Here is a 20871-nt window from a genome sequence, read left to right on the forward strand (position 1 = left end):
ACATTAGGCAACCGATACAAGAGGGAGACGCATCACTGGAGGAGATTCCCAGCTTAGGTGGGAGAATTTGTGGAGACAACTATTTGTCATGCACTCCACAAAACTGTGAGAATTGCAAAAAAATAACAAATAAAAGGCCTTGAGAAGTCCTGTTTAAAGTCAATTTGTGTATCAAGTACAGCAAACTTAAAAAGGAAGGTGCTTTAGTTTGCTCAGACCAGCTAAACGTGGAAAATACTGGTAGAAAACCAAGCAAAAGACTTGAGACCAAGATAAAAATGTAAAATTATGATTCACAGATTCTCTACAACTAATCGGACGGAACTCGGTCATACCTTGGTATGAAAAAGTATTTGTCCTCGTGCATATTTTTTGTTTCAAATGTACCCCGCCCCCGCAGATGTGTACTGGGGTCCAAAATCATTTTAGGCTAATTGGCCACTTTAAATTGTGCTTTGGTGTGGGTGTTTGTGTCTGCAGATGTGTGCTAAAGATCAAAACAGATGCAAATATTGACTAAAATTCTGTTTAAAATGTTATTGGGTCAACTAATATTGGTAGACAAGTGCTCATTCTCCATTAGCATTAATCCCTAATGGTTTACTCCAACAGAATGAAGCACCACCAAAAAGAAAAAAAAAAACACTGATATCATCTCAAATGTATTTTTGAGCATGGCAATGAGTTCGCTGTTCTCCAACAGCTTCCACAATCACCAGAACTCAATTAACCTCAGTTGGGATGGGACAGAAAAGGAGATTTGCCTCAAACAAATTTCAAGAATTATAGACCAAAAACACTTAGGATTGTTTCTGTCACCTTGTAGAATCTGTGCCTTGAAGATCTAATGCAGTTCTAGTATAAATGATTCATTTGCACAGCTGGTTTACTGTTAGACAAAAAAATGTTCTGAGTGTTTAAGATTCCCAAACAGTGGACAAAATTCTTGGAATGGTTTGCTTCCTAGATTGTTACTGCAACTCTGTACAGAAACAACTTTGGAGAAAGAGGAGCAGAATAGATTTTTGGGGGGAATTACTTGAATCATTTGAGAGTAAGCATCCAGATACTGGATAAAACTGTAAAGCTGGTGAATCAAAAAAAAAAGAAGGCATCTCTCAGATATGACTCTCGTTTTTAAATTCCTCCAGGCGTTCTCACACTTCCCATTCACAACAAACCTGACTTTTTCCACTTTCGTGACATTGATGTAGAATCACAGTCAATCCGTGTCTTCGCTTGTTAGGCCGGCTACAGAGGACATTTAAGGGACAAGCATCCCTGCAACTCTGCAGCTGCTTAGCATATCTCCAAGGAACCCTGCCTCTCCATCAGTGTGTGCTTCTATTGATGTTGCAGCTAGCATCACTTCATTTACCCGGCGCAGCATCCCATACGAGATTTGCTCATTTCCATTTATCGAAATCCTATTTCTTTTCCATCTGCCAACTAGTCACCTGTGAAACTAGTTTTTAACCATGGTTTCAAAGTGCACTTGCTGCAGCCCTCCACCCAATTCCCTTTATTAGTGTTTACTACAAAGCATAAAAACCAGCGGAGGGGCACCTACTTGCAACGCCGCTCGTTTTATTGTAAACACCATGACAGGGTGCCACAGAACAATGCACAGAGAGCGACACAAAAAAAACAACCAAAAAGCAAAAAACTAAAGCGTGTCTGGGAGGAATTAAAGAATAAATTTCCTCTCCCCTCCCAATTAAAAGACGCGTTTGTGCAACGTGAGCAGAGGAAGGAAACATTATCAGTGAAGGGAAGACAACACACTGTTACAACTCAGGAGGCACAATTACTGGGGCTGGTGGTGTGCAATTAAATACTGCTATTTAGACAGAGCTACTCCCTGCTAATACATGCAGAACATATAGAGGAGACAAAACAGGCTTTGGCTGTACCTCCAAATCCCAACAGCTGGGGGAACAGATGACGGAAATGTAAACACAAACTGCGGTTTAAAAAAAAAAGAAAATCAACTTCATTAAAAAGAAGATGGAGGCATTGGCATTGAATACAACACTGATGGAAAAGTTCACGTCATGGTTGATGTGCTGTATGCAAAGATCCATTTCAATCGTTCTTACTCCAGGGCGGAACGATTATATAACAATTTCAATAAATATCCAAAACTAGAACTGGCTGAAGACGTTTGGATTTATTTTAATCTATCTGTAATTAGAGAAATACATAAACCCTCAAATAAACACATATTAAGCCTTGTGTTCACATAGATCCCACCAGATTCATCTTGACAATAATGTTTCAACCCACTTTCTCCATTGTAAAACCAGTTTTGATGTGTGTTGGCTCCTAGCATCCTGTTATGTTGAGGATTCAAACATCAAACCAAAACTATCCCATATGCAAGGACCCAAAAAGGCTCAAACCAAACAGGTTTCGAAACAGCTTTTTCCCACTTGCCATGAGACTGCTGAACTCTTAATTGGACTGCACTCAAAAACTGGTCTCCACTTCATACCTTGCACATATACATAGCTAAGTAACTTCCATTTTACTGTCAGTCCTGCACTTTATATTTTATATTCATATTTTATACTGTATTTTATTTTATTCTGGAGTAACCTCACAACATTGGAACCTCAAAACATTGTCCTGAGCCGTATGCAACGAAATTTTGTTCTGTATACACCCTGTGCATGCAAAATGACAATAAAGTCAGTCTAAGTCTAAAAATTGTCACATCACTATTGGATAAAGGTCCAAGGATCAAGAAACATCATGACACGTTTGCTACCACGTTTCACAGTGTATCATGGATTAAATTGAGTGTTTGGGTAGGTCTTCAGACGGAGTTAAAATCAGTTGTTGTGTTCTTTGACAAATTAACCTTTTCAGCTGACATTGTTTTATTTTTGGCTTCTTGCTGACAGCCTGGTTTCACATATGTTTGTTGCAGTCCTTACAGGTAACTATAGATTCACCCTGGAGTCGCCGATTTGAGTTATTTTAGCTTAGCTCTCATCCTTTTAAATGGTAGTTTGTAGTTTTCTTTTTTCTGGTTTCGATCGCCAAGATCATTCATGCAGACCATCAGTTTCTGCGCTTCTGTGTACATTTTCAACTCTCACATCAGCTTTAATCAAAGCATGCTCTTCTAGAAACCATCCATCTGACTCAGGATTTCAGAGAGTGGACAATAACCAGCATGCCTAACAGTAGCTACATTTATGCTTAAATAAGAGCTAGCTGATTTTTCACAGAATGAATAAAGTCACTGATTAAACCCCACACTACTATTTTAAACACAGCCCTTTTAATGAATGATTTAATTAAGCAACCAGCAGCCTGCATCCAATAACTGCTGGTTTCTAATGCAACAACTGGTCAATTTGAGGTCATGTAGAAATGCAACTTCAAAAGCTTTGCTTTTGGATTCATTACAATGGGTAGCTATGAAATAACACTGTACATTTTGTCTCACTAGCTTTGGCCATGGTTAGAGATCAGTGGTTTTAATTTAACTCACAAAAACCTATAAGTATACTTATCTACTTATCAGAGCTGCGTATGTATGGGTTGCTGTTTGTGAAGTTAGTCAAAAATAAAATTTTATCAGCAAGCTAATTATTTAGCACAAAGCCAAATGTTTAGCTTGAAGCTAACTAATTAGTTAGCTAACTAATGAGCTTAACCTTGAAGCTAAATAAAATAAATAATTTGTTTGCCAACTAAATAGTTAGAAAGCTAAATATTTAGCTTATAGAGCTAATTAAATATTTAGTTCACTAAATACTTAGCTTGAAGCTATATATTTAGCTTCAATAACTATATGCTATATATACAGCTACAACTATATATCTAGCTTGAAGCTAAATATATATAGCTTGAGGCTAATATACATATATATATATATATATATATATATATATATAAGTTGACCTGTACTAGATATTCAGTGTTCAAACTGAATATCTAGTTCGCTAGTTAAATATTAGTTAAACGTGGAACATTTATAAGTCACATGGTTAAAATATGACATTGGAAATTTAATCCCTTTTTCCCCACTCTAAATAATTCAAGTTGCTGTTAATTTTTCATCATTTACATCTACTGTACATACGGAACCCATCCAGGGTTTCTAGAACCCTGGATGGGTTCCAGAAACATTAAGTAGATATTTCACCTGTTTATAATTGTGACTAATCTTACAAGTTTCAAATATTTGTGCAGATCATGAAAAATCTGCTTGGCTCTTCAAATGCACTGCACTAATAATTATAAATTTGTATTTACAAATAACCACTAGGCTACACAAAGTGCTTTACAGAGGGTAAAACATAAAAAACATGAAAAATAAACCAGGATAAGACACATGAAAAAGAATAAAGTACTTTTTTCATATATATATATATATATATATATATTTTTTTTTTTTTATTAATGTACTTTTTGAGTGTTTTAATCACAATGTTTCATTATTGCATTGTATTTTGCTATAACAATCTACCTCTGGACAATTACAAAGGAGGGTTCTAGCACAGTGGCCATTGAGGATTATATAAGAAATAAATGTGTGAAAATCCTAGCAAAACTTTGATCTGTGATCACTGGTTTTCTATTGGTTTTAATCTGTACATCATTTGACAGAAAGTTAAACAGAAACCGCAGAGGCACAATTTTGAGAAAGAACACAGGCTTTATTGTAGAAGATATTTTAGTTTTCAAGGGTAGGACCTGAAATGAATGGTACACCGGGTGAGCACCACACTACTCCCACACTGAGTTAAGCTTGTTTGAATCATCGGCGCCCTCTCTGCAGCCCCTCAAATTATCCCTCTGTACAAGGTGAGTGGAGCTTACTGGCATTGTTAACATGTACAATATGAAGCTAGCAACAAGTAACAGAAGTGATGAAACTGGAAGGTGATGAGTAACTGAGACCTTTTTATTATGTGTTAACCTTTCAGAACATTTTTAAAGATTGGAATTTAGAAAACTTTTTCTTTTATCCCCCCTCTCAACTTCCTTCTTCCCCTTCCGTTACGCTTGCTCTTTGTACTGCTGGTGCAGCGTCAGCACGTCGGTCTGGGAGACCCGTGTCCAACCTTCGCTGTGGACGTGGTACAAGTTGACCTGCCCTCCGCTGTAGGCGTCACGGTACGTCGCCTGGTAGATGGCACGGCGGCCCAGCTCGCAAGCCTCCTCCACACTGAGGCTGTGCCGCAGGCCGCTGTCCATTACGCCGTAGGCGTACATGGAGCCTGAGCCCACCGCGAACAGGTCGCCGCACACCCGATTGCCCTCCGAGTCAACGTAGTACAGCCCTAAAGAGAGAGGGCAAAAAGGTAGGTCGGGAAGGTGAGGAGGTGGCGTCGGGGGAGTTACTTCCCCCCCATTCAGGTGTTGCTAAAATGATGTAGCACAAAATACACAAGTCTGTAAACCCGTGTACACACACACACACACACACACGCACATCCTCCGGAGAGAAAATAAGAGCAGCTGCAGCCCCTCCATGTGAAGCGAGGGCTGGCAGATATGAACAGCTGCATCCTATTCAAGCAAAATGAAGCCGACCACGGAACCTGCTGACGAGGCGTGGCCCCATAACGCCGTCTGCCCAAAGGCCCCCTTCTCTGGTTCTTATTGATTCTCTGCAAACAGGCCAAAAATTAACTATCGACCCATAACCTGAGCTGTCCAGGTAACTGCGGCTCACGCCTCATCGTGGAGGATGAGAAAATGAAAAAAACAACACTACTACAGCGTGCTCACATCCCGTGGACATCAGACGGGCACGTTCGCAGCCGTCTACACGGAGTTTGGGGCCGTGAGCTCGCCCACCCGCCCCGCCGTAAGCCCTCGAGCGAACGCAACTTCCGCAATGCTTCAACAGACATGTGAGGGACAGTTTGCTCCACACCACGCGTCACGGACACATGCGCAACATTTTGTTCTGAGCCGTGACACACGCTCCCCACGGGCCCGGCTCCAGAGTGACGAACACCAGCCTGCGAGTTCGCCCACGAGCGGTGAAAAGAAGCCAGCCTGCAAAAAGGCATAAATTTTTTTTTCTTCTTTTTTTTTTTTTTCTTCCTCAGAACGCTTTAACAGAGCTGAAACCTGTGAAAACCAATCCGGGAACGCATGCAGATCAACCCCGCTCGCTGATTCTCAGCTTAACTAGTGACAGTCTATTAAAGCTCGAGAGCCACTTGCTTTTCAGGGCGTTAAAAGAAAAAAAAAAGGAAAGAAGCAAGAAAGGAAAAGAATCTTAGTATTGGTTTCAGCTGGCAAATTGCAGCTTCCTGAGCCTGTCGTTAGATTGCCATGATAATCATCCAGCGCCGGCGTGCGCACGGGGGTAATTTGCCATTCCAAGACCTGCCTGTTCCACTTGGAAACTGCGAGGGACTCGTTAAAAACATAATAGGCAGGGAAAGAGAACTGTAAAGGCGGCCCTCTTTTGTCGAGTGGCATGCTTGATGGGAAGGGGTTGCGGGGAGGGCTGAGGACTCTTTAAGAGGTCCAAGTATAGAAGCGGTATACGAGCGCACACCTGGGGCCTTTGTGGAGCCAATGTGGCTTCGCTTCATAGTCTCTGCCCCCTCCAACTCTGACTCAGCCGCCGTGCGTGCTCGCGAAAGAAACGACGAGCGGAGGCAGCGGAAACACAGTCCGGACGGTGAGGCCGCGCCGGCCGACGGAGACTTCTTCTACTTTATCAACCGGCTGACAGGTGCTTAAGGAGTTCCTTTTTAAGCAGCAGGCTGTGCAGCTGGCTGGAATAACAGTATTTAGATGTAGGTGATGAGCGCAGTGTGGTGCATGGACGACTGCCATCCACTGGGTCGGTCCTTGAATCCATTTAAAAATGAGCAGGGACAAAAAAAAAGTCGTTACATCATCCTCTTGGGAGCGGCGGTAAAAACCCATCTGCCACACTGGTCGTCTGACGAGGCTTCAGATCACACGGTACCCTTCTTTCCTCTAATGAGGCCCGATTATTCATATGCGACCCTATTACAAACCTGTCCTGTCCTTGAAAGGAGTCTGTACATTACGCCGTCACTTTTTTCCCCTTGAAATAAAAGCTGTTAACTGTACGCTGATTACAAAGTGTCATAATATGTAATGTTATTACATGGAGCCGCATTTGTCAGGCTCCTTAGCGTTGCTATTATTCCATTTATTTTGCATGCAGCTTAAGAAACTTCATCTGAGGGGAATAAGTGCACTTGACGTGGTTGTAGTCGGCTTAATGAGCTTTCTGCCTTATGGTGATTGATTTAATTATCCTGACATTTACCTCTCCGCTCAGTCACAAAGGCGCTGAGCGCGGACATATTTACATTGCTTGACCTGTTGAACTCATAACAGGATCCTTATTTCCTCAATTGATTGCTGGGGATCAGGCGTGTGTCCAGCGCGTTTGTCGGCGTCAGCCTTACAAGATAAAGCTGGCATTGATCACCGTTCCATGTCGTGGCATTTATACGTGCGACCCGGATTGTCCCAGCAGAGACCCCCGCCGCCCATCATCCGGCGGCACTCTCACTAGCCCGTAGGGATCATTGATTTCCTATTACTGTGTCACTGTGGTGGCCTCTTTAAACACACCTTCTGATGTAGAGCCTTGCAGCGTGTGGCATCCAAAATGCATAGCGACATTATCAACAAGGGGAGAGGAAAGGAGGCGCTGCAGCACCATCTACTGGTTAGGCAAAGGAACTGCACATTTGTTAACCCCCTGAGTTCTGAGAAAAATGCTTCCCATCTACAGCCAGGCCAACACAAAGTCGTGCACAAATACAAAGGTGAAAGAAAAATGACGTGTGGTTTTCTTTTTTTCATAATAATAACAATAAAAAACAAATAAAAAGTGTGACATGCATTTGTATTTAGCTCCCTGAAAAAATATTTTGCACAACTTTTTGTGCAACTGCAAGTATTCTTGGGTGTATCTCCACCAGATTTACAGAGTCTACACTAGGGGTCAACTACCTTTTCCAATTTAAAGAGCCACTTTTGCTCCCGCTGCTATAAAATAAAACTTGCTTTGAGCCGCAAACAATGATTTTAAAAAGATGTTCTTTATATAATGTTTTATTAAGGTAAAGAAAATTTAACTAAAATCTACTTCTAGTAATTTTATTATTATTTTCTTTTTTTAAAAAGCACATGTTCAATGCATTTGTTGTGCTTACCAGGTCCTCTCTTGTCCCAGCCACATACCATGGTGCCCATGCTGAGTCCCATGCCTTTGTACTGGTACACCATGTTGGCCAGCAGCTTCGAGGCGGCCGCCACAGAGATGCGCTCTTTGTTGCGCAGCTCGTAGATGCGGCACTGACGGGCGAGCAGGCGCTCCCAGAAGCTGCAGTCTGCGGCGCCTCCGGCCATGGTCCCCAGGAGGTAAGGGTTGATCTCGATCACCTTCTTCACCGTCTGCGAGGCGATGTAGGAGCCCGCCGTGGCCCGAGAGTCCACCGCCACAATAACTCCATTCTGGAACTGAATGATACAAGGGGAGAAGACCCGTGTTATGCTCCATTCACAGTAACTAATCAAGTGTTATAACACAGGAATCGACAAAATACAAATTTAGGTATGGCAACATTGTTTAAACAATTATGGTCAAAACAACACATATCAGGTAAATGTAAAACATGGTTCTTTGTTTCTGTAAATTTCAGCTACTAATCTTGAATCTATTTATGTTTACTAATAAAGTCCAATAAAAAAAAGCATTTTCAAAACTATATCATTGCTAATTTCTATTTTTCAAAGAAACAAGGAAAAAATTAAATATGTTGATGCTATTCATCTACTTTCATAGTACAGCGGTCAGAAAAAAAATGGAAACTACAATTTTAATTATTTTTAAGGAGAGAAAATAACCCATCTCCCCATGAAAGTAATCCATCTTCTGCTTCGGCATAAGATGAGTTACTTTTACGTTTCTGTCTACATAAAAAACATCAAATTATAGGAGTTTGGAATCGGTCCTGAGTTTGAAGCAAATTTTACAATAACAGAACTCAATTCATTCCAGAATGTTGACTGGTGCCATGAATCCGTATTTACTTGCAAGAAATGAATCCTAATCTACAAGATCGTTATATAATACTGTTTAATTTTTATTTATCTGTTAATTATATTTAGTTATCCATTTTAACTTTTATTATTTGGTTTGTAGCCCCCTATACAGAATGATGACAGGTCCTCTTGGCATTTCTTTTTTTTTTTAAGAATAAATATAATGTCACATAGCTGCCATAAGAGACACAACACAGGCTAGAGATCTGAGGCATTCACTGTCTGCTTTCCTACTGCCAAAGACAACAACACAGGGTCCAGGACCCAACTAGTTTATCTGAAGATGTAATGTTATTAACAATTACAATATGGGAATAAAAAGATGTACAGATTAATGTCTACTTGTAGAGGTAAAAAGGTTGGTAAAGCTATGTATGGAATTAACGGTCTTCTGTTTTTGACATTATTCATCAATAAACCAGTCAGTTTCTCTGCCATGAGAAAGCAGTTTTTAGCCGAGCTAGCGGCACCAAGCTAACGTTTGGGTCATTGTCTGATATGAATCATTGCGTGTGATTTATAGCAAATCTAAATGCTCTTTCTGAAACATATCCGATTAGTATGACTCTAATGAAAACGTCTAGCAACAACAAAAGATTACTGCACTTACTTTAAACGCTAATGTGGTTGTGCCGTGCAGAAACTCTATTTTCCTCTCAACGCCATCTTCATCCCCAGCGAGCAAAGAGTTCTTAACGGAAAAACTGAGACTTTCCCCCGGTCCAGCTTCAGATTCTCCTTCGTTCTGTCCGGATCCGCAGCCGAAAGCGAACGGCTGCCGATAATCAGACGAAAAATCCGGACAATCACTACTTAACACACTAGCAAGAGCCATCTTTGAAAGAGTGCGATGAGCAAGCAACTTCCGGCAAGAGCAGGAAGACTTATTCTTCATGGCTGCAAACATTACACAGCGCCCCCGTGTGGTGATTGACTGAAACAGTCAAAAATATGTCACGGCCAAACAAAGGGGAAAAAGCCTTTTGCTTTTGGACCTTATTTTGTGTAGACTAACTTCCAAATAATTTAATGGGTTGTTGAAGGACGTACCCAACAAGCACTAACCTTACCAGAACCTGAGGGAAGATTTCCAAAACGGTTTGAACTTTTGGTTATTATTTTTGAACAGTCCCTGAAGTTTACTTGGAGGAACATCCTCAGAGGGTTATATAATTTCTATCCTTCAGAGAACATGGAGGGCATGTTACCAGGAGGTTCTCTCCATTAATAGTGTGACATTTAGGAACTGACATGTTCTCTACAAGTTCAAAGAAGAATATGTTCAATTCACAATGTTATCCAGAAGGTTAAGTACTTTAGTTATGTGCCCTTTAAAGAATCTTCAGGGAAATTTCCATAAAGAGTCTTGGAACAATACATGCAACTTTCACAATGTTCCTACAATGTTAGTGTTCAGAGGTCAATCCCCAAAAGGTAAATAAAAGTTGTTTTGAACTCTTTCTAGAAAATCTTTAACGTTCTATAGAGGTCCATTGAAGATTATCTACAACTTTTATTATGTTACCTCTGGAATACCCTTACAATGGGTTACATAAAGATTCCTTGAATGTTAGCTACCATTTTCCTGATGTAACATTTAGGGAATTTAACTTTAGGGAATATCCCTAAAGGTCTATAAGTTTCATGAAGTACCCTTAAAAACTAGAAGAGGTTTACCACAACTTATAACTACTTTTTGATCAGCCTAGGTGCATAATTTTCATCTCCAAAGCCCAACACAGTTCCCTTGTTTGCTCTAACTGCTTTCTATTGTATCTCTCTTTTTCTTTTCTCTTCTGCGCTTGGACCTTCTCTCCAACTCTCTGTAATATTCTTCTTTCAGGTCCTCCCTTGGTCTTTGGATCCAACCCTGGGCATCGATGTGAAAAAGATCCACATTGTTTCCAGAGTAGGCATCCCTATGAGTGGCTCTGAAAACTGCTTCTCTTGCCAAGGAGATGGCTTCTTCTTTACTCAAACCCCAACTCAGACCCCCATCCAGGACTCCGTAAGCATAAGGAGACCCTGATCCAACAGAGATGATATCTCCTTGCAGTCGGGCGCCATCGCTGCACACGTAGATAACTTGTGGACCACTGTTTGGGGATAGCGGATCTGCTGCTGAAGTGTTGCCGGCAGTGCCTGAAGAGCTTACATCAGTCACAAGAGATTGGTTGCCAAAGTTGTGAACCAGCCCAGAGCTCCCTCCTTCCTTTTCCCAACCGCACAGAGTGAGTGCCACACACACATCAGTCCCTTTAAATGGATGCAACATAAAGGAAAGAAGCTTGGCAGAAGCTCTTATGGAGAGTCGACGCTTATGCCGCAGTTCATATAGTCTGATCTCTCTGATCAGGATGCGCTCCCAAAGCATGCAGTCTGCACCACTGCCTGAGGAGGTGACCACTAAATGGGAGTGAATAGGGGTGATCTTGTGTACAGCCGGACATGCAACAAGGCCACCCGCGCTGGCACGTGTGTCTGCTGCTGCAATTACACCACCTTGGAAAATGAAACCCAAGGTTGTTGTTCCATGAGACAGAGGGAAAGGCCTTTGCACGGTCAGCGCATGGTTTGGTGGTCTGAAACGAGACGTGCGTCTGCTGATGAATGGAGTGGCTTGTGGGAAAGGTGGTATGAAAATGTGCTGTGGATCCCCCCAGTTTGTCTGAGATGTCTTCAGTCTTTCCAACTCAAGGTTGTGATAATCTGTCTCCAAAGCTGGAAAAGGAAACAATTGCTGTGCAGGCTTGTCTTTGAAGCAACAAATATCTTCCAGAGCCATATTAGTGTTGAAAAAAGCCGTAAATAGCTGGGTTGATCACACAATCTGTAAATCCTTTCAGTTAACATAGAAAATTGGTAGTCCACAAGAAAACCAAGCAATGATCTGACAAAAGCCATATGTTTTCCAAACACAGCTAGGGTTCTGATGAAGAATCATTCCCTCGAAGTCCACTTTTTTATCTGCTCCTAAGGGTGCCTTTTTATCCTTTTATAGCTCTAACAAATGCTGCAGCTTGCACTGCATACATGTACAAACATATCTGTAAGCAATGTTTCACTCTTCTTGCTGTGAATTTGATATGTAGTGAAGCCTCTTTCTGCAAAGCCTTCATTCTGAGAAGAGAGTGTGAATATGTAGATGTGTGTGTGTGTGGTGAGTAGGTTATCTAGTTATGAAACAGTTACACTTTTTATTTTGCTTTCATTCAGCAGATGAGAGCTAGAACCACCAGTATATCAACAGCTTAGATTTTTTATTTATTTTTGGTTTATCTTTTTTTTTTCTTCATACAGTAAACAACTGCAGGTACATTAATTCAATTTATAACACTTTGTTAATCCTAAAGGGAAATTAGATGATATAGTAACTTGCTTTAGTGTAGTTTAAGAATCAGTATTGGGAGTTACGGCTGTGGCCAGAAAAATCACTGAAGACTCTGAATGGGACTTTGTGCTATTATGATATACTTTTCGTGTATTAAGACTATTTTTAAAAATATATAGAGCTTTTTAAAATCATAATTATATATTAGGATATTGTTCAATAGTTACATTAGAGTTTTCGGTTTTCCTTTGACATTTATCAAAAACGTTTCCATATGTATGTATGGTTTCATTAATTCATTTATTTTATTTATGTATGTCACTGAATTTGGAAAAATTCCCGACACTGGATAATTATCGCGGTAATTTACGGGATATGCAACCGGCGTCCTTGTGAAGCCATTTTGGCTCTCAATGCCTCCCCAGGCGGTGCCTTTCCACGTCCTTTTGGATCCAAAATGGCGCCAGTTTCCCCGAACGACGGAGCAAGACGGTCCCCACTGTTCAGTCGGACAGAAGCCATGGCGTCCGCCAGTACGGGGAGCAGAGTGTCCTGTGGGAGAGATTTGAATTGCGTGCCAGAGATAGCTGACACGTTAGCTGCGGTCGCCAAACTCGGGTGAGGAGAGTGTTCGACCCTGCGTGTCGGTTTTTAGCCGTAATAATCCGTCCTGCGCTTGTTGCTTTTTGTCAGAGCGGGATGCTGGCTAAGCTAGCCGGCGAGTTCTCAGCACGTGCCCTCATCACAACGATGCTTGATGATCCTCTGAAGTGTTTATAACTGGAGCGTGGGCTGTTGTGTTTAATGTTTCCTGGCCTTTTTAAAACGTGTTCTAGGAAGTGCCTGTCGCTGTTCTCCAGGCGTCTATTTTAAGCGTGTCGGTGTTATTTAAGGTTCATTTTTCCTCCACAGGTTTGACTTCCTGTGCATGCCCCTGTTCCACCCGAGGTTCAAGAGAGAGTCTGAGTTGGAGCCCGCTAAGTCCAGATCCGGAGCCCAGACCCGTTCAGACCTGCTGCTTTGTGGAAGAGGTTAGTTTTTATGCCACAGCAAAGCTAGGAGATGTACTGTTTTTTATTTACAGTTAGAAAAATAATTGGCAATTTTCTTACACTTTGAAATTCCTCAGATGGCTTATATAAAGTATCAATTGAGTAATGTTTAACCGTGTCCAGAAAAATGCAAATCTAATGCCAATTAGGAAATGAAGTTGAGTTTCAAGGTTTTTCTCTTTTTTTGAAAGAACTTTAAAGTATGCATTTCATGTTGACTAATACTTTTCATGCTATTAATATTCGATCATGTAAAACATCTTAACATTAGTCATGGACATGAAAATGTTTACTATGCAGACGTCCAGCAAAACTAAATGCATCAAAGTATCTAATTTTATGACCTAGTTATGCTTAAGCTGAGTTAAACTGGAATTCTAGCAACTATTTTCTGTTTAAGTTTTGGACAAAAATCCCCTGTTTGCCCTAAAACCTAGCCGATAATTGATATTTCTAAAACTAATTAAAAAGCCACTCATGTGCTTTTTTAAAAAATTGATTTACGTCTGTTGTTTTTCAACATGTATGTATTCCACTTTAGTCGATACGTCTTCTTAAATTTGCTCATAATTTTGACTTGACTATCGTAAACAGCTGTGTAATCAGATTGAACTTGCATGGCTTTCAGTTTCATTTTAAACTGTTGAATTAAAATAAGACAGACCTACATCCAAATAAACAAGGTAACTTTGTAGAAGAATTCATTTTCATTAATCTTGTAGGTCTAGGAACACAAATACTGTGATCATGAATCAGAGAGTCGGATACCTCTGTGTGATATTTCTGTGTTTGGACAAATAACATCCCAGCCAAATACATCCCAGTTTTCTATCAAAGTGGTATCAGTGTTAGTAGTGTCTGTTAATACACTACTAACATGCACTGACATGCATTGTACATGTACATTCTCCATGACACGTTAGTGACCCGTCAAAGCTTGACCCGTTCGTGTGACATTGTATCAGAAACCAAATCTATAAAGTTATGCTTCCATCTGCAGATTTTCAGTCTACATGTCGTATTCTTGCCACCCACAGGAATTTCAATATTTAAATTCCTAGTTTTGTCTTGCCGTTTTATTTTGTTTTGTGTTTTTGTATTTTTCAGCATAATTTGTCAGAAGTTGCCCCAGACGTTATTGCGACAAATGATAACATTGTTCTTTTGACACCATTTTCAAGTAATGTAACAATAATTGCACAATAATGCAAGAACCCATTCCCGAAGATCCAGAACGTTAAATTCTAACTGACATTGAACACTGAAACTGGAAGACATTATAAATATCCAAAACAAAACAAGAGAATCCAAAAATGAAATGAATTATGAAGTCTCCATAAAGAAAATTGTCCTTCAAAATAAAGGCTAGTTGAGACCAATTTACCAGACTGAAGACTTTTGTCATCCAGTCTTTGGCAGAAAAAGAGAGGAAAATGATGATGCGATTAATTGATTTGTTGTTTATTGCGACAGGCCTAAGCATTGGGTTTTTTATTTTTACTTGTGTATGTAAAGGTTGAAAATGACCAAATAAATAAATCAGGCTATCTAGAATGAGGGAGCCTCTGATAATTTAACGTTTAACACAAAAGTTAATGCAGATAAAACTGGGGTGATCTGGCTCAGAACCTTCCATCAGTAAACTGGTTTACAAATGTCGATATTGAGCTGATTGATGGTAAATGCAAATGGAGGACATGTTTTGTTTTTTTAAAAACAATAAGTTGGCTATTCTCTGTCTTTTTGTAGACTGGAATACTCTGATTGTTGGGAAGCTCTCCCAATGGGTCGACGCGGATTCAGAATTAGAGACGGAACGGAGGAACTCGGAAGCTGTACGTTCCTCAGTCTGAACATTTTTCACTTCCTTTGTCTCATCAGAGCTCCTCTCTGTTTGCATCTGCCGTCACTTTCTCCTCTCATCTTTTTGTTTTTCTGCGTTTCTCTCCAGGCTCTCACACAGGAACTGAACTTCTCAGCCTACCTGGGTCTGCCTGTCTTCATGATCCCTTTGAAGGGCCCCAATAATGCCAATCTGGCCCGAATGCTGCTAAACCACATCCACACTGGACACCACACCTCAAACGTAAGACACAGCATCGGGGCATCCGGCGGACGCCTGTAATTGGATTTGACTCATCCGTGCTGCAGTTCTTGTTTAACCCCAGCTTCTCTTTCTGTTCGTTAGTTCTGGATCCGCGTCCCGTTGATGGCCCCAGAAGACATGCGGGATGACCTGATCGAGAACGAACCGACCGTTTGCTTAGACGAGACGAGTGCAGATGAAAAAACCTGGAGCTGGTTAGTTTTATACTGCTTCCTCATCAGCAGGAGAGCTGCATCAAATGAAAACTGCGGCTCAGTTTCTTTATCAATCTTTGTCTTTTCAGGTGGCACTCATTCAGAACCCTCTGTGATTACAACAAGAGGATCTGTCTTGGTGAGAGAACTCACTGCCAGGCAGCAAATTAAACCGTTACAAGTCTTCCCCCCCCCCCCCCCCCCCCCCCCCCCCCCCTACTGAGAATGTACTCGTTTTCTATTCTTGCAGCGATTGAAGTGGGAGCAGACATGCCGTCAGACGCTGTGATCGATAAGTGGCTGGGAGAGCCAATCAAAGCAGCTGTGCTTCCCACTAGCATCTTCCTAACCAATAAGAAAGGCTTCCCTGTTTTGTCTAAGGCCCATCAGAGGATAATCTTCCGGCTTTTTAAGGTCCGACATCAAAGCTCCTGGTGGTTTGGCTGATTATCCAAATTTCAAAGTTTCCTTTTTAACAAAAACACACTTGTCTTTCCAGTTGGAGGCTCAATTTATCTTCACAGGCGCCAGTCGGCACACTGAGAAGGACTTCAGGTCCTACCTGCAATACCTGGAATACCTCAACCAGAACAGGCCTGCGCCCAACGCCTATGAGCTGTTTGCCAAAGGCTACGAAGACTACCTGCAGTCACCTCTACAGGTCAACACCTCCACTCTGTGCTCACAATTTTTTTTTCTTTAATCAGCTTTTTGATTTGTAGCTAAATTGATTTCTTGTTTTTTGTCCTTCATTTAGCCCCTCATGGACAACCTGGAGTCTCAGACATATGAAGTATTTGAGAAGGATCCCATTAAATATTCTCAGTACCAACAGGTGAGCCAACGGACATATGTTGTTTTGTATTTTTAAGGAGGGTGTGGGCATTTATTGTGAAAAATTTCTTGTCATGACAAGAATTTTGATTTATTTTCTCAATAAATTGCAGTTGTCGATGGCGATAGGAAATATTATTATTTCTTTCATTTCTCCACTCTTTGTTCCACGAAAGCGTCAATAAATGTCGGTAAATTTGAAAACATAATTAAAGGCTGTCACAGAGTGCATTTAGTGATATGAATAATAGGTATATTGTAAATGGAAATATTTTTTCAAGAATAATATTTGACTGCTGCGCCATGCAATCAGTCTCAGGTTGGCCGCACATCCTTACAAAGTCTTACATTCATGTATCTAAAGTTAAGGCCTTAAACCCATTTTTAAATAAGTGAGTTTCTCATGAGACTTTTTTTTAAATGTGCCTGGTGAGAAAGGGAAAACATTTATTGACATTAAATTGACTCTAAATAATGCTTGTATCTAAAATGTTTTTTGTGCAGAATGCACATTTGTCTAATAGTCTTGGTTTCTTTCAGGCTGTATATAAATGTCTTTTGGACAGAGTACCAGAAGAGCAGAAAGACACTAATGTTCAGTAAGTAAGATGTTCTTATATTTGTATGAAATTACAATTAGGACTCTTAATTGAGCTGGGTAATGATTTGTAGCTCAGTCAATGCTCCCCTCTACCCTTCATTACCTTCATCCTGTAATACTCTTGGTTAAAAAAAGAAACACAGGGAGGCATTATGTTAGAAATTCACTGGAGTTCAATGGATTTTATGTGATAGAACAAGAGAAAAATAACCGTATACACATTCATACAACAAATATCAGTCAGAATCTGCATCTTTCAATAGCAATAAGGTACACTTAGCTGAATTACTCACCTAAAACGACGTCAGGCTGATTGTAAACATCACTGGTTCTGGAGAAAAGTGTTTAAAAAAATATTTGTCAGCATTATCAGAAAGGTTAGTCATACTATTATTTTCCTTTCTTTGTCCCAAGACAGAATCAATAAATATCAGTAAATTTGAAAATTTCGATTAAATGCAGTTACTATGTGCAGTTATATCACACTTCTGTAAGTGGCGTCCTGAAGACACTTATTTCAAATGCGCATGTTTTTCAAGAGCAGTATTTGTACTGTTATGAATGTTGTGCCATGACATTGACAGCCATACGGTTACCTAAAAAGTAAATAGTAATTTTTTTTCCTCATAATTTTTAGCATTATCACAATAGTACCACAAACACTTTAAGGTGTATGAAGCACCAGAAGTGTCTGATCCATTTGTTTTGTTGTTTTAGGGTGTTGATGGTGTTGGGTGCAGGAAGGGGTCCTCTGGTCAATGCATCCCTGCGCGCTGCCAGACAGGCAGACCGAAAGCTGAGAGTATATGCTGTTGAGAAAAACCCCAATGCTGTAATCACGTGAGTAGAGCTGCTTCATTTCTGGAACGTTTAAAGGACTTAACTGTTTAATTTAAAGAACTTCTTTTGTTCAGATTGGAGAACTGGCGCTTCGAGGAGTGGGGCGACCAGGTGACTGTGGTGTCATGTGACATGCGGGAGTGGGAAGCACCAGAGAAAGCCGATATCATCGTCAGCGAGCTGCTGGGCTCGTTTGGCGACAATGAGCTCTCCCCCGAGTGCTTGGATGGAGCGCAGCACTTTCTCAAAGGTACTAATACCGGAGCTTCCTACAAACCTCTACGTCTCTCCAGGATATACAAGAACAGGATGTCTGTGCAGCCTTAAAAAGTCTTAAATTCATAAATAAATAAAAAAACAAGTTGGTTTTAAATACGTTAATCACAGGTTTTAAATTTTGTCGTGGCAGGGCTGTTTAGTGTCATATATTGTAGATAATTTTTACTGCTGGACCTTTCTATCAGGCAACAATTTGAGTCGCCTGTAGACATCTAAATGACATTCTACCGCTAACTAGCTGCTAATAGACCCTTTATACCTAGCTGGCTTTTTCATGCTTATCCTAAATAAGTTCAAATTTATCACCAGTTCACCGGATGACATCCAACTCATCATTGGTTCGTGAACCAGTGACGCTAACTTGCATAATGCTACATTTATTCTGTCAAAAAAACTTAGAATTACGGGGATTAAGACTAGAGAGCCGTGTCTAGTGTGATGAGCAAAAGCTGCTGCCAAGAGCCACAAACAGACTCCAGAAATGTCACAGTTTTGACGTGACAGTGGCAAAAGATCCCCAGAAAAAAGTCAATGCTGCTACTGCCACTAATCTGATCAGCATTTGGTGCGACACAAACTCTGATGTTGGAGGTTTACTGGTCTTAGAACACGTCGGTCAAGCTTCAGTCTTACCAGGTGTTACATTTCACTCTTAGCTGTCTTAAAAAGTAATACATTTGAGTGGGTGAAACCCTGAAGAAGCATTTGTTCCGCTTCATTCCCATCAACGTTTGCTTGCGTCGTGTATCATTTTTCTTTCCTCTTCAACGCAGACGATGGAGTCAGCATCCCCTGTTCCTACACGTCCTACCTGGCTCCCCTGTCTTCCTCCAAGCTGTACAACGAAGTCCGAGGGTGCCGGGAACGCGACAAGGACCCAGAGTGTCATTTTGAGACGCCATACGTTGTGCGACTCCATAACTTCCACCAGCTAGCGGAACCTAAACCCTGCTTCACATTTACACACCCCACAAAAGGTCGACACTCATCAATGTCATTGTATAACATTTCAAAACATACAATCTTGTTGTATTTTAGCTTACCTTGTCCCTGCTGTAGGCTGTAGAATATTATCACAAGACATTATTAAAATTAATAAGTTTATCTTTTTTTTTTCCTGTCAGACATGAACAATAACCGGTACCAGTGTCTTCGCTTCTCTGTGGATTGCAACTCTGTGCTCCATGGCTTCGCAGGCTACTTTGAAACCATTCTCTACAAAGATGTCACACTTAGTAAGTTAGAGTGAAGAAGAAGAAGTAATGGTTGGCAGTTGATGCGGTTTAATTCATGAACTCGTTTGTTGCAGGTATAAAACCAGACACGCATTCGCCTGGAATGTTCTCCTGGTTTCCCATTCTGTTCCCACTCAAAGTAAGTCAGAGCTCCACACGGGTCGAAATTTAATAATTAGATTTAGGGAGTAAACATCCTTTCCTTTTCTAACAGCAACCCATCATTATATCCCGAGACGATGACATCGTTGTGCGATTCTGGCGCTGCAACAATGGGAAGAAGGTTTGGTACGAGTGGGCAGTGACGGAGCCCTCCTGCTCTGCCATCCACAATCCAGCCGGCCGCTCCTACACCATCGGCCTGTGAACAGGACGAATCAGCACACCTGTCAGACATCCACTTGTTTGTTTTTTTTGAAATTATTTTTAGTAAGACTTTATGGTTCTTAGAACCTCTTTTTATAAATCCACGGTTAAAACTTGGACTTGTGATTTCCCATGTTGAGTCTGTAGAGAAATAACTGAATAAATGGACCGATTCCCGCAGATCGGCCGTCACCTGTAAACACAACCCGTTGTCCCTGTAAGCTCATTTCACCGTCAGCAACTCTCACTATTCTTATCTGTTCAGATTATCATCCGTGCAGTTGCGAACAGTTCCTGTGGACATGTACATTCAATCCAACTGGACCGATGCCTTATCAGACACATTCCACATGATCCATAAAATGTCAGAATAATGTCCATACACTCTTCAGTGTGTGGGGGGAGTTACTGTTTTCTGCTCACCTGCTTGGCGTCCCTGTGTTTGAACATTTTCAATAAAAAATACACTGTACTGTTCTCAGTTTGCAGTTGTTTCTGTATGGCTTGTAACTGGAACATCGTCAGCTTTTGATGAAAAGAAAAATGTGGTTTCAACAGACGAAATATGGTTCAAAAAGAAAAATACAGGAGGCAACCTAGAGCAGGACAGGCAGGCTTTGGAGAAGGGGGGAAAAGACCCTGCTGGCTGCAAAGAAGGATTTAAAGAACATGGATAAACAACTGAAAGATACAATAATATATTTAGAGAAAGTAAGCATGGAGCTGGAAGAGAAAGAGACGGATTAAGAATGAAAAGAAGAAACTCAAAGGGTCAAAGAAAAAGGTGGATGCAAGCACTCAGGCAATGCCTGGAGAAGGAAGTCAAAAGCCTGAAGTCAGAGAAAAAAGATTTGGTGAAAGAGAAGAGGAAAATGAAGGACAGTAACCAGGAGTTACAGCTTGAGATGAAAGAGTTGAACGAGTTAAAATCACAGCTGAGACAAGAACGGAGAGATC

The 20871-nt window shown here is 40.9% G+C and overlaps 3 protein-coding genes across 3 annotated transcripts; 1 reads left to right on the forward strand and 2 right to left on the reverse strand.

Annotated features, from left to right (window-relative positions):
* Positions 1 to 4652: 4652 nt before the first annotated feature.
* psmb5 (proteasome 20S subunit beta 5) lies at positions 4653 to 9952 on the reverse strand. Its single transcript, XM_028021643.1, has 3 exons — positions 9686 to 9952; positions 8184 to 8490; positions 4653 to 5300 (listed from the first exon to the last, which is right to left on the reverse strand). The coding sequence occupies exons 1-3, from the start codon at positions 9908 to 9910 to the stop codon at positions 5017 to 5019; spliced, it is 816 nt and encodes a 271-aa protein (XP_027877444.1). The 5' UTR covers positions 9911 to 9952; the 3' UTR covers positions 4653 to 5016.
* Positions 9953 to 10423: 471 nt separating this feature from the next.
* psmb11a (proteasome 20S subunit beta 11a) lies at positions 10424 to 11986 on the reverse strand. Its single transcript, XM_028021593.1, has one exon. The coding sequence runs from the start codon at positions 11858 to 11860 to the stop codon at positions 10832 to 10834; it is 1029 nt and encodes a 342-aa protein (XP_027877394.1). The 5' UTR covers positions 11861 to 11986; the 3' UTR covers positions 10424 to 10831.
* An 862-nt stretch (positions 11987 to 12848) lies between these two features.
* On the forward strand, positions 12849 to 20395 carry prmt5 (protein arginine methyltransferase 5). Its single transcript, XM_028021741.1, has 16 exons — positions 12849 to 13024; positions 13319 to 13437; positions 15208 to 15293; positions 15410 to 15544; positions 15647 to 15759; positions 15849 to 15898; positions 16010 to 16173; positions 16259 to 16420; positions 16517 to 16594; positions 17134 to 17192; positions 17912 to 18034; positions 18109 to 18284; positions 19087 to 19290; positions 19438 to 19548; positions 19623 to 19687; positions 19763 to 20395. The coding sequence occupies exons 1-16, from the start codon at positions 12864 to 12866 to the stop codon at positions 19913 to 19915; spliced, it is 1959 nt and encodes a 652-aa protein (XP_027877542.1). The 5' UTR covers positions 12849 to 12863; the 3' UTR covers positions 19916 to 20395.
* Positions 20396 to 20871: the final 476 nt, after the last annotated feature.

The sequence above is a fragment of the Xiphophorus couchianus genome, chromosome 6, assembly GCF_001444195.1.
Source record: "Xiphophorus couchianus chromosome 6, X_couchianus-1.0, whole genome shotgun sequence".
Taxonomy (NCBI): Eukaryota; Metazoa; Chordata; class Actinopteri; order Cyprinodontiformes; family Poeciliidae; genus Xiphophorus; species Xiphophorus couchianus.